General features: G+C 37.1%; 1 protein-coding gene across 6 annotated transcripts in view; it reads left to right on the forward strand.

The window, feature by feature from the left end:
* Positions 1 to 12,573, forward strand: part of CLIP4 (CAP-Gly domain containing linker protein family member 4) — an 84,725-nt gene that overhangs the window by 53,479 nt on the left and 18,673 nt on the right. For all 6 annotated transcript variants that reach the window (XM_031655523.1, XM_031655528.1, XM_031655525.1 and 3 more), the window contains 5 exons: positions 1,203 to 1,346; positions 4,935 to 5,024; positions 5,796 to 5,939; positions 8,910 to 9,044; positions 12,437 to 12,560. In XM_031655523.1, the coding sequence (XP_031511383.1) occupies positions 1,203 to 1,346; positions 4,935 to 5,024; positions 5,796 to 5,939; positions 8,910 to 9,044; positions 12,437 to 12,560 (637 nt within the window). The remainder of the gene's footprint in view (positions 1 to 1,202; positions 1,347 to 4,934; positions 5,025 to 5,795; positions 5,940 to 8,909; positions 9,045 to 12,436; positions 12,561 to 12,573) is intronic.

A 12,573-nucleotide genomic window follows, 5' to 3' on the forward strand; every position in this document is an offset into this window, starting at 1 on the left:
TAATCATCATCGTCATCATTATCACCAAGCTTGAGAGAGAAAGAGAGAGAAAGGGTGTGTATGTGTGTGTGTGTTAGGGAAGGCAAATAATTTAGAGAAAGAATAGAAAGTCATGGAAAATCTCATAGATAGGAGACAGAAGAGAGAACATTGTGAATAAGTTAAAAAAAAGATAGGAAAATCAGGATAAAGTAGTATGGACTCTGAGGTGGGAGAGAATTTTAAGATTAGCAGAAAAGTAGTGGAGTTGGTACTTTTTAGTTATTAACAAAGCACTCACTTCTTATAGAGTCTCCAGCATTTCTACCCGGCTTTAAAACAAGTTGTTTTTAATATATTCCGTTTTAGTCATAATGTATATTTGCTAGATGGTAAACACTCAATGAAAGAGTGTAATACACATATTATGGCTTTATTTTCACTTTTTAAATATCTTAGCCAGATTATCTTGGTATTTATAGTTTATATTCACTATCTTTAATGTCAGTGCATTCTTCTTATACTGGTTATTTTATTGTGTGGATAAACTCCTTTTTGATGGAATTTTGTACTCCCAACTGCTGCAGATAGGCAACCCCCTGCCCCTGCCGCTCCCCTCCCCAGTGCACACTGTATTGTTTCCGATTGTCAGGACCTGAGGGCCAGGCCTTTTAGGAAGATTATATTTTATAGTCAGAAAGCTTTATTTTATGCCTGCTATGTGTAACACACTGTAATTAGGTACGGGGGGAATGCAGAGTTAAGTAACATTAAAATTTTGTCTTTAAAGGTGTTAGTCTGGAAGAGAGATAAGACATGGGCATAAAAAGCTATAATGTGGGATAAATATAACTTCCAAAGGAGATATAAGTTGGCATGGAAGAATAGGTTTTTATGCTCTATAGCTTACTATTATTTGCCAATTGCTTAGAAATAATAGAAAACTATTAATATTACCTTTACTCGTTTCTCTTTCTCCTGAATTTCACTTAACAACTGAAATGTGGTTCTTACATTATTGATGTATGGTTAGTCTTGAAAACTAGACTGTAAGCTCTTTGAGGGTAAGTACTGTGTCTTACATTTTTTTTCCCTCTCATCATAGGACATACGGTGGGCATTAAAGGTTTATATTAAAGATTTATATTACTAATTAGTTGTACTTGTTCCTTTATTTGAAGTGTTTTAACTGTTTAACACTAAAATTCTACATTCTCCCTTAGGTATTTTTGCACCTCTTTCAAAGATAAGTAAAGCAAAAGATCGAAGGAAGAATATAGCACACACTCCTTCTACAAAAGCTGCCGTGCCTCTCATCAGGTCCCAGAAAATTGACATAGCTCATGTAACGTCCAAAGTAAATACTGGTAGGTCAAACCACAAAGTTATTCAGTATTTTAGTTCTGCTTCAGTATTTTAATTTTATTTGTAGAATTCCTACTATTTAGATTGCTTCACTTTTTTTTGTTAGCCAACTATGAAACCTGAATTTAATAAAACCTGCATCTTACGTGTTTTTAAACCTCAATTTTAATGACTTCAGTCCCTAACAAATGTATTTCAGATTTGTTCCTTCCTTTTTTCCCCTTACCATCTCCATACTTTTATCACACATAATCTATCCTCAAAGCTAGATTTCATACTTTCATCAAACTTTTATGGAACAAAACTAGCTTTAGGCTCCTCACCTATTGAAGGATGTTTAGTGACTTCTCTTTTACCAGAAAAAAGTTCTGACTCCTGAAACTAGCAGTTGCGGCTCTCTTTCTTTATTGATAGAGTCTCGCACGGCTTCCATAGGTGAACTATGGTTTATCGTATCTCTTCCTGTCTTTTACGTACGTTTTCTCACTCCTCCCTTCATACTTTGTCTCATGCTATTTATCTGGGTGCCGTAATTTGACGTCTGCCTTTTGAGGTCCTCACCATTTTTTCGACTTCTTATTCCTATCCTGTTTCTCATTCCTATCCTGTTTATCCATGAACGCTTTCTTGATAACTCCAGTTCACTTTAATCTCCTCATTCCCTAACTTTGTATGTACTTTTTATCCATACTGCCCAATTGTTATTTGTTATCTTGGGTTTTGTCCTCTGATTGCTTTATTTGTGCAAGTGTCCTATTCTCTCAGCAAAATTTCAAACTTGAACTGAACCATGAGAGCAAATTGTAGTGTTGTTTTCACTGTAGCAATGCACAAAATAGGTGCTCAATAAATACTTGCTAATTTGTAAATACTTGAGGTGGAAAGCTTTCTACCAGGATGAAAGGAATTTGTCCAAGAATTCGACTGGCCTTTATATTCTGTTCCGCTGGGCTATTTGAATATCCCTGTGTCAATACTGCACTCCATAATAAGTAGTTTTTAAAAATAAGTCCTGATGTCCAGTAGTGGAGAGCCTCTTATCTCGTTCTTGATCATTGTTTTGCCTGTTTTGGGCTTTTATAAATCACACTTCCATATATAGTTTACAATGAACTGTTAAGTTTCCTTTTAAAAATTCTGTTGAGGTTTTAACTGATGTTTTAGTTAAAGCTTAAATCAGTGTGGAAAGAACTGACATCTTTACAATAGTCAGTTTTTAAATTATGAGTTTAGAATATCTTTCCATTTAATTAGGCCCTTTGAAAATATCCCAACAAAATTGTGTAATTTTTTCTACAGATATTTTGTATCTGCCTTGTTAGGTCTATTGGTAGGTACTCCATACTTTTTGATGCTATTATAAGTAGCATCCTTTTAACCTGAAGCCCAGAAGTATACAGTAAATATAGACAGAAAGCTCCAAGAGAAGCCCCCTCTATTTCTGGTCTGAGGAGCAGAAAAGAGGTCTCCTATTAGATAGAATGTGGATGAAATTACCTGTTGTTTTTCTTGTTTGCCTTTTCTTTCCCTTGTTTCTCTCCCATCCAGTCCCCAGGCAATCCTTTATTGTATGGATGGGCAGCTGTGGATGGGCAGGCACCTGAAACCCCAAGGAAGGGAAATCCATGTCTCTGACCAGAGAAACTTTGATCCAAGGACATAGATGGAATCCCCACTGGTTTTTCTTCTGTTTTCTCACTGCTTGGCCCCAGAGGCACAGTCAATCTCAGGATCGTATGACAGAGCAAGGAAACTAAAGCTTAGACATTCTTCTCAGAATACCAACAAGGGATGCCCGGGAGCAGGAAGTATCAGGGAAATCATGGAGAAGAGGGAGCTCAAGAAAGAGGCCTCACAATTTTGGCTGTGAACTCCTAAGTCTTCTTGCAAGTGGTGTATACATGGATCTGACCAAAGCCTTTGGTCTCCTTGGTAGACCACTGCTCGGGTCCCAGCCTGACTACTGGGCTGCACAGCACATGAGACAAATTCAAACAGCACTGTAGAGGCTGTGGAAACAGAACCCACATTAGAACCACAGTGTGCAGAGAGTGGTCAGGAGCTTCCACCTGGAGCCTACATGGGTGGACTGCCTGCTAAAATACAACAGTCAACGTCCTCCATAGGATTTAAACACGATCTATTCCAGTGTCCATACATAATATTCAGAAGACACAAGATACAATTTTAAATTACCCAAAATATGAAAAACCAGGAAAGTCAACACCTCTAACAAGGAAAAAGACAGTCCAAGCATAGCAGCTTCGAGACTACATGGCCATTGCAGTGAACACAAAGATTTTAAATAATATAACCACACTCTAAGAATTAAGGGTGTAGCTGGGCATTGTGGTGCACGCCTGTAGTCCCAGCTACTCCAGAGACTGAGGCAGGAGGATTGCTTGAGTCCGGGAGTTTAGGCTGCAATGGGCTATGATTGTGCCACTGCACTACAGCCTGGCTAACAGAACAAGACACTGTTTCTTTAAAAAAAAAAAAAAAAAAGAAAAAATCATACGTGAACACTATTGAAACAAATGAAAAGAAAGTTTCAGCCAAGAAATAGAAGATATGAAAAAGAAGCAAAGATACACCCATGTGTGTTATATATATATATACACACACACACACACACACAAATAAGTACAAGCAGAATTGTGGAAATCTAAGACTGGTGAATTGTATCACTGCCAATATCCTGGTTGACATATTATACTTATTATGCCATAATTTTGCAAAATATTACCTTTGGAGGAAACCCAAAGTGTACAAGGAATCTCCTTGTATTATTTGTATAAAAACTTTAAATATTTTATAACTGAAAAATATAATGAAAAATAAAAATGTCCTCTTCAGGTTGCCTTCATAAAATGTCTCCTCTCCACCCTCTTCATTCAGTTTCTGCTGTTGGAGTTCAGGCTCTAATGGCTGGACTATGCTAATAACGTCTGACTGGTCCCTGCTTCCAGCCTCTCCCGCTGTGGTTTCGTTGCAGCCCTGCTGTCAGGAGAGTGTTATTTAACTAGACTCTGTTCATGCCAGTGTTCCTTTTCAAAGCCCAGCAGAGGCTCCTTCTTTGCAGAAGAGTTCTTAGTCCTTAGCGGGGCACTGTCACCCCCTCTGAGGTGTTACTGTGACCTGTCTGTCTAGTCTGGCTTCTCCTACATTCCGGAAGTACTCTAGTCCAGCCAAGCTGCTCACCATTTTCTGTGTCTTTCCTTAAGATTTTCTTTTTGTCCATCCAGAATGCCTGCCCTCAGCTCTTCCTCACCATATGGCCAGTATTCTCAGGAAGAAATCTGACCTGTCCCTCAGGACCCATCTCAGAATGTGATCATCTTGATGAGACATGAATTTATCTTTGTAGCCACTGTTATTGTCTCCTTCTCATATGCTAGTACTTATACTAAAACATGTCCTCATATGTCTGTGCAGTTGTTATCCAGTATGTTTTCAGAAGTGAGTAAGACTTAGATAATGAGGGATGCATGTACTTTAAAAAATACATTTTATGTTTAATGTTAAAATTCTTAATGTTAAAATTTTAATGTTAAAATTCTTGCTGAAAGTGTTTCATTTTTGCGTCCAAGGATTAATGACATCAAAAAAAGATAGTGCTTCTGAGTCAACACTTTCATTACCTCCTGGGGAAGAACTGAAAACTGTGACAGAGAAAGACGGTAATATACCTTGTAACCTCTGTTTCTCAAAATTGAACTTTTGATGGAACTTTAAATTAATAGTCGGAAAACAGTTTATATGGAGGTTAAGTTTTAAAGTTGGTAAGGGAGAAATTATAGTAAAAACTAAACTTGGAAATCACTGAAGCAGCTCATACCAAGCTATATACATTATATTTTGTGTGTGTAAAACACTGTACTATGATTCTTTTGTCTTACTTAAATTAGATAACTACTGGACTAGATTTAAGAAAATAAAAGGAAATTCCATAATATAGATAGCTCTACACAAACGTTTCATTTGCCTTTAGCTATCAAATCATTAGATGAATTGAGCATGAGTATTCCTACTTGCCTCCTGGTTTAACTCAAAACATCTTAATATTAAGCTTTTGTTGCCTTAAAACATACTAATATCATGTTTAATTTTTGTATAAATAAGATGGAACTCTGTCATCTAAGGTGAGAGGTGAGTGATGGTCATTAGATTAAGTAGTCAGTTTACATCAATTGATGTGGTGACACCTCTTATATAAGATTGTGATCTTACCGTGGGAATCCTTAAAATATTATTGCTTGTGTTATAAAATCTTTTATAGATAAACTACAGTTGCTATTTGGATGAAATCAGGCATTTAATTTGACACTAGATAATCCATAATTGAGGAAGTTAAAGGAAGAGTTTCAGAAAGATTTGCCTCGACGAGCTGCTTCTTGGTCCACATCTTATTTTCCGCAGTTTGACACGTTCTTTTTCTTTATCTGTTGCAGTCGCCCTGCTTGGATCTGTCAGCAGCTGCTCCTCTACATCTTCTTTGGAACACAGACAGAGCTACCCCAAGAAACAGAATGCAATCAGCAGTAACAAGAAGACAATGAGCAAAAGCCCTTCCCTTTCATCCAGAGCCAGTGCTGGTATCTATGGCTTTTTCAACCAGGCTTTCTTGGTGTTTTTTATCTTGGTTTGTTTGTAAGTAGATTTGCTCTTTTTAAATGTGTAGAAGGAACCCTTTACTTCAATCAGATTGAACTACTTTTACTCTTCCCCCGCCTCCCCCTGAGCCTTAAGCCTTAAGGTCTCTTCGTTTTGCTGTGTCAGATATAAGACTTTGCATTTATTTTCATGTAATTCATTCTTAGTGGTTTCGCCTCATCTGAATTTAGCCTCTTCATAGGACTTTGTGTCATCTTCATATTTAAAAAGCATGCGTTCTCTGTTTTTATTCAAGTGGTTGTTTCAAAACTATGTTTGCTTAAAACCTAGGAGAAGGTCAGAGGTCCTCTCCCAGGATGGCAATACCAGCCAGTTCTGAGACAGCTTTTTTAACTAGCCGTGAACCTGCATAATCTCACTCAGTCCACATTTCTTCAGTTATTTGTAAAGATACGTAAAACACTTTATCAGACTTCCTTTTGAAATGACATAGATTTTGTCTGTTGCAGTTCACTTATTTGCTGCCTATACAGTGAACTTGTCCGGAAAGGCAAAAGCCATCCTGGCAAAAATTGTTCTTCATGAGCCCCTTTATTACCAGAGTCTTTTTTTAGTACTTCTATTAATAGTACTTGTACTGAACCAACATTTTATTATGGAAAATGTTCATGACAGATTTTTAAAAAAATACTTGATGGGAAAAAACCTCCCAAACTCTCAACAATAACATTGACATAATAAGCCTAAACATTGGGACCCTAAAAGTAGAGAACCTGAAAGTTTTGCCTGAAGTTGTTTGCCTGGAGTATTTATTCTCTAAATGGCTTCCTCTCTCCATACCCCCACCAGTTTGTTGTCTTTATGTTGTGAGGAGCAGAGGTGAGAAGGTACAGTGCTGACACAGCCGTCCTGTTTGTCCGAATTTCATTCACGTTTTAAGGCCCCCTTCATTTGGCATTTGCACTTTTGACATTTATTTGATTTTAAAATTTATATGTGGGTATGGAATTTTTTTAACCTTCTAAACAAAGTAGTCTAGCATGCCTATATATTTACCTTTTAAAAAATAAATTTGAGGGTTATGTTGACTTAATAGTGAAGATGAAGAGAGTTATCAGAGTGAGAAAGAGGACCTTTCAAAGAGGGAGATGGGCAGAGAATGGGAGATATGGGAAAGTCTGTGTTGGGAACCCCAGAGACATTTACTTAAAACATGTTTCTCGAGTGAGTAGATATTCCACTTTTTCTGTAGATTTGCATTTGAGGGAGATGTAGACTGCAGAGAACGAACAATAATGGAAAGTTAGGTTAAAAAATTAGAGAAAGAAGAATAGAAACAAAGGATTTGGGAAATGGGAAAGGTAGGGACCTCAGCCTCATCATATCCCATAGTTTTTTACTTTTTTTTTTTTCTTTTATTAAAGACAAGGTCTTGCTCTGTCACCCAGGTGGAGTGCAGTGTTGCAATCATAGCTACTGCGGCCTTCTACTCCTGGACCCACGTGATCCTCCCACCTTGGCCTCCCAAAGTGCTGGGATTTACAGGCGTGAGCCATCATGCCTAGCCTGTGTCCCACTTTTGAACTTGCCATCTTTGGTTCATTGTCTACAGGCAACAAGGGGACGGGCCTGAGGATTTCTGGTCACTGAGTCTTGGTTTTAATCTAGGTGTACCACTTACTGGCTGTTGACAGTGTGTCTTAGTTAATTCCTGAGTTTGTATCTTATTTTTCAGTATAATTTTTAGGAAAAGCACTTTATAAACTATGAAGTGCTATAGAATAATAGTTATGATGAGGGCCTAGGACTTACTGGTATAATCCAGACCTTCTCCATGGGTTTATGTTCCTTGTTTAGTTGCTGTGTTTTTGGTCTCTTCTTTTTTCACAATATGACTTATCCTCCATCCCATGCCCTCCTCCAGAGTTCTCTACTCCCTCTCAGATGGCAGCTCTTCAAATCTCTGTTTATGTAGTGACGGGACAAGGCTCAAGCGCCCACCTCTTCTCTTTCAGCTGTTATATTTGAACAGCTTTCTAGATCGTATTTCTCTAGGACTTCTATATTTAATAGTGGGCGTTTCAAGGTTTAGTTTTGAATGAATCAAGTTGAGAGGGCAGTGGTTTTGTTCTTAATAACAAAATCAATTTAGGATAATTGGGACCGTATAGCAATTTAACCTTCAAATCGTGCTACCTTTGGCTAGTCACAGTGGCTCATGCCTGTTATCCTAGAACTTTGGGAAGCTGAGGTGGGAGGATCACTTGAGCCCAGGAGTTTGAGACCAGCTTGGTCAACACAGCGAGACCCTGTTTCTTAAAAGAAAGAAAAAGTCAAATCACATGACTTTTTATATAATTTACACTGAGTCTAAGTGAACTATTAATAATATAATTCTAGTATTTTAGTAGAATAGAAATTGGCAAACTATGGCCCATAGGCCAAATCTGACCTACCACTTGTTTTTGTAAAGTTCTTTGGAATCCAGCCATGCACATTTAAAAAAAAAGTATTGTTTGTATTTACTTTCATGCTGCAACGGCAGAGTTCAATAGTTGTGGCAGAGGTATGGCTAGCAAATCCTAACATATTTACTGTCCAGCTCTTTGCAGAAACAGTTTGCTGTGACCCCTCTTCTAGTAGAAATGCTGCAGGCAATATTGGCAGAGTTGGTACTTTACCAGGGATAAGGTTTTGTGAATTTCCCATGGCAGTAATTTTCCCAGGAAACTCTTCACGTTTCCTTTGAGTAACTTGACGTCACACGTGAGAAACACGACTGTAGATGACTTATGTGATGAAAGGCATCAGATATCAAAATCACCAACTAACTAGACTAGTTAGAATACCTAGTGTGATTTTTTTGGCTAATGTGCTTTTTGAGTTTTTCTCCCTTTGTTTTTTCTCCTGTTTTCCTGCCCTGCCCCTGTGTCCCTCCCTGACTTGAACAGGTTTGAATTCCTCAGCAACATCTACAGCAAATAATAGCCGTTGTGAGGGGGAACTCCGCCTCGGAGAGAGAGTGCTAGTGGTAGGACAGAGACTGGGCACCATTAGGTTCTTTGGGACAACAAACTTCGCTCCAGGTAACTCATCTGCGTATTTGCTTAACTTGAATTCTTTAGAATACAAAAGGTTTAAAATTTTACATGTAAATAGAATTTAATTGTAGAGAAATCTTGATGAACAGTTTTTATGGATGGCAGCTATAGCACAGAAAATGTGAAACGATGATGAACACTCAGACTGTGTTTACTCAGGTGGATGGTTACTCATACATTTTTTTCTTGCCACTTGTGTTTTAAATGGTCAGTGTTAAAAATTAGTTGTCATTCTCCAGTTTTACTCCTACTGATTGCTGGGTGTGCTAAGTGACAAGCAAACATTTTAGGATTAGATTTTTGCTAAGGATAGTCTTTAAAATAAGTAGTAAATAATGAGTTAACTGTATACCTTTTTATCAGAGTGGCTTGCAGAGAAAAGCACACAAAAGAGCCCAAAATACATTTTTTTGGGGGGCTCTTAAAAATACATGTTTGTGTATTTATATATTCATTCCAATCTATACTTAACATTGTGTTTCCAAAAGTAAAGATTACTTTCTATTTTTTTTTTTTGAGATGGAGCTTTGCTCTCATTGCCCAGGCTGGAGCGCAATGGCATGATTTCGGCTCACTGCAACCTCTGTCTCCTGGGTTCAAGTGATTCTCCTGCCTCAGCCTCCCGAGTAGCTGGGATTACAGGCATGTGCCACCACGCCCAGCTAATTTTGTATTTTTAGTAGAGATGGGATTTCTCCATGTTGGCCAGGCTGGACTCAAACTCCCAAACTCAGGTGATCTGCCCGCCTCGGCCTCCCAAAGTGCTGGGATTACAGGTGTGAGCCACCGTGCCCGGCCGGATTACTTTGTTTTGTATTGTCAGTGATTAATAATTTTAAACAGAAGTCGGTTGAACGAAAACAAGTTTGTATATTTTAAATAGCAATATACTATTTTAACACATGGTGGCATTGCAGTATTTTAGGAAAGGGTTATCTAGAACATTGATTTTTTAAAAAAAGTTTGTAGCATTTAGCCAAGAACTATGAGGGATCTGAGATTTTACCCTACTTGCAAGCTAACAAATTTGCCTGCCACAGTTTCATAGATGTTGGTGGAAGATATTGTGAGTACTAGAGTCATCACAAGTTTGAGACAAAGCACTCTAGTACTCAGTCATAGCAGTAGCCAGAGTATCGGCATTTTCTTGAACTATTCCCTTAGTGCCAATTCTCACAGGGTGAGAGCGAGTGAGCCAGGTGTCACCTGCACAGCCAGTGTTTTTTGTTCCAGGAGAGGACCCCAGAACTTAGGGAAACTGAATCTTTAAACTGAACTTATTGTACACATGCCTGCCATTTGCTCTGGTGGGAGATGCTATCTCTATCCTCCAGGGCTGTCCCCTACACAGACGTTTATGAAAAGGTAGTCTAGAACAAAAGTAGTCTACCAGTAAGACATGTGGAAACATGACAGGACCATAGGTGACTGTCTCCCAACACAGTCTTGTTTCACTAATACCACTTACAATTAATTGCAAGCCAGCTGCTTGATTTGAGTTAGGTGTTTTATAATTCATGACTTTCTTAGGTCTCCAGGTAGTAATTGAGATTAGTTAGGATATACTTAATATGGCATTCAAATAAAAACTTAATCCCACAGGTAGGTTATTTTTTTACAATTACCATATCTTTTGAGTTCCCTTTCTCTGATGATATTAAACCAAGGTAGAATGGTTTGATTCTCTGGATATAATTCTTCATTTTAGGTTGATTTCCATTTTTAAATTCATAATGTAAAGCATTTAGAAATTTGGGAAGTAGTAAGCAAATATTATAAAAGGTGGAAACTTTTTTGTTAAAAACGTTCTGTCCTGTAAGGAAGTAGTTGCATCAAAAATAAATCACTGCTGCGGAACAGTGGTAATATCTTCAGTATTTGGAGGTTGTAAGATCTAGATTTGAGAGAGGTCGTATTTAGTCTCATCAGCATTTTTTATCAGCGACACCTTGGAAAGAAAATTAACATTTAATTGGGAAGATATCCATACCACACCACTGCCAAGCTGTAGTCTTTATTGTTAACACTTGCCATATGTATTTCTACTGTATGTTACACTTTTCCAAGAGTTACATGGTTAACATTAGTAATTATATGGTCAATTAAAATGGGAAAATGCAAAAATAGGAAAGCATAAAAGGCAGAAGCAAGTAAAACTTGGAAAATTGTAACTATAGCACTGAGAAGTAACAGTGGCAACCAGACTAACCTGGTTTAGGACATTCGGAAATGTGATGACCTATTTTCAGAGTGTTAGTGCGGCTTAACAATAGTTTTGTAGACATTACTTGTATTACATATTAGGAAATGGACTCAGGTATCATCTTTTTATACATAGAGGAAAAAAATTAAGAACTTGTGAATTGGTTTTTTTAGAAGGCGTTAAGAACTTGTGAGTTGGTTTTTTAGAAGGCATATAATTAACTCTTTGAACTAGTAATCTGGAAGAAACACTATTTTTGTAATTTGTAATAAGTTTCTTGATATCTATGCCCTATTTTTTACTCGATACTGATTATAAGAGACCAAATACAATTACTACTGTATGCTCCTTTTAAATCACAAATAAATGGACTATTAGATACTTTTAATTGGTCTTGAGGCACCCTCAATTCGAAAATCCTTATTTTAGGATTATGTGTCCATTTACCTTATATTGGGTAAAACCACATTTAAAGCAACCTTGCTACTTTAAGTTTAGGCTCTCTAGAAAAGGAAATCCTGTTATTTCCTTCAGAGTAGTAGGTCCTTTTAAATACAAAAAGTCTTTAAAATAATTCTCTCTATTAGCTAACCTAAACCTTTTCATTTAGGTAAAAAAAGATTTTTCTTTTTATCTTGGGTAGAAAAAATAAAAGAAAAAGCACTCACCATGATGTCTAGTGGTATTTTCTATAATATTTTTGTTCTTTAAATATTTGAGCGCTGTTTGTGGTGTTCTAATGTTAGGTGAGTAAGATGAAAAGATTGCATGTTCATTTTATGATTTTTAAATCTCAATATTATGTTTCACTTCTTTCACTGAAACACACTATATTATCGAGTCAAGAAGAGTTTTTCTTTGCAGCTTTTAGATATATTTTGGTCATATACTGTTTGCACAGTTGCCAATTCTTGCCAAATTTGTGTTTGTGCATTTTATTTTCCTCCTTTAATGTACTACTCTGCAATTATACTTGTAAAATGTTTTGCCTGTTCACTTTTCGAATTTTCAGAGTTTACAATTTTATCATTTGAAATCTTAATGAGTATCATGATCTTCCCTCATTTTGGTCATTTATGGAAATGTTAAACCACCTAGACTTTGGTTTTATATAGTAGCATAACAGTTTTGGATAAAGTACAGATGCTTTTAAAATGCAATATTCATGTTCTAGGATATTGGTATGGTATAGAGCTTGAAAAACCCCATGGCAAGAATGATGGTTCAGTTGGAGGTGTGCAGTATTTTAGTTGTTCTCCAAGATATGGAATATTTGCTCCCCCATCCAGGGTGCAAAGGTGAGAGAATGAA

Source organism: Papio anubis, chromosome 14 (assembly GCF_008728515.1).
Source record: "Papio anubis isolate 15944 chromosome 14, Panubis1.0, whole genome shotgun sequence".
Taxonomy (NCBI): Eukaryota; Metazoa; Chordata; class Mammalia; order Primates; family Cercopithecidae; genus Papio; species Papio anubis.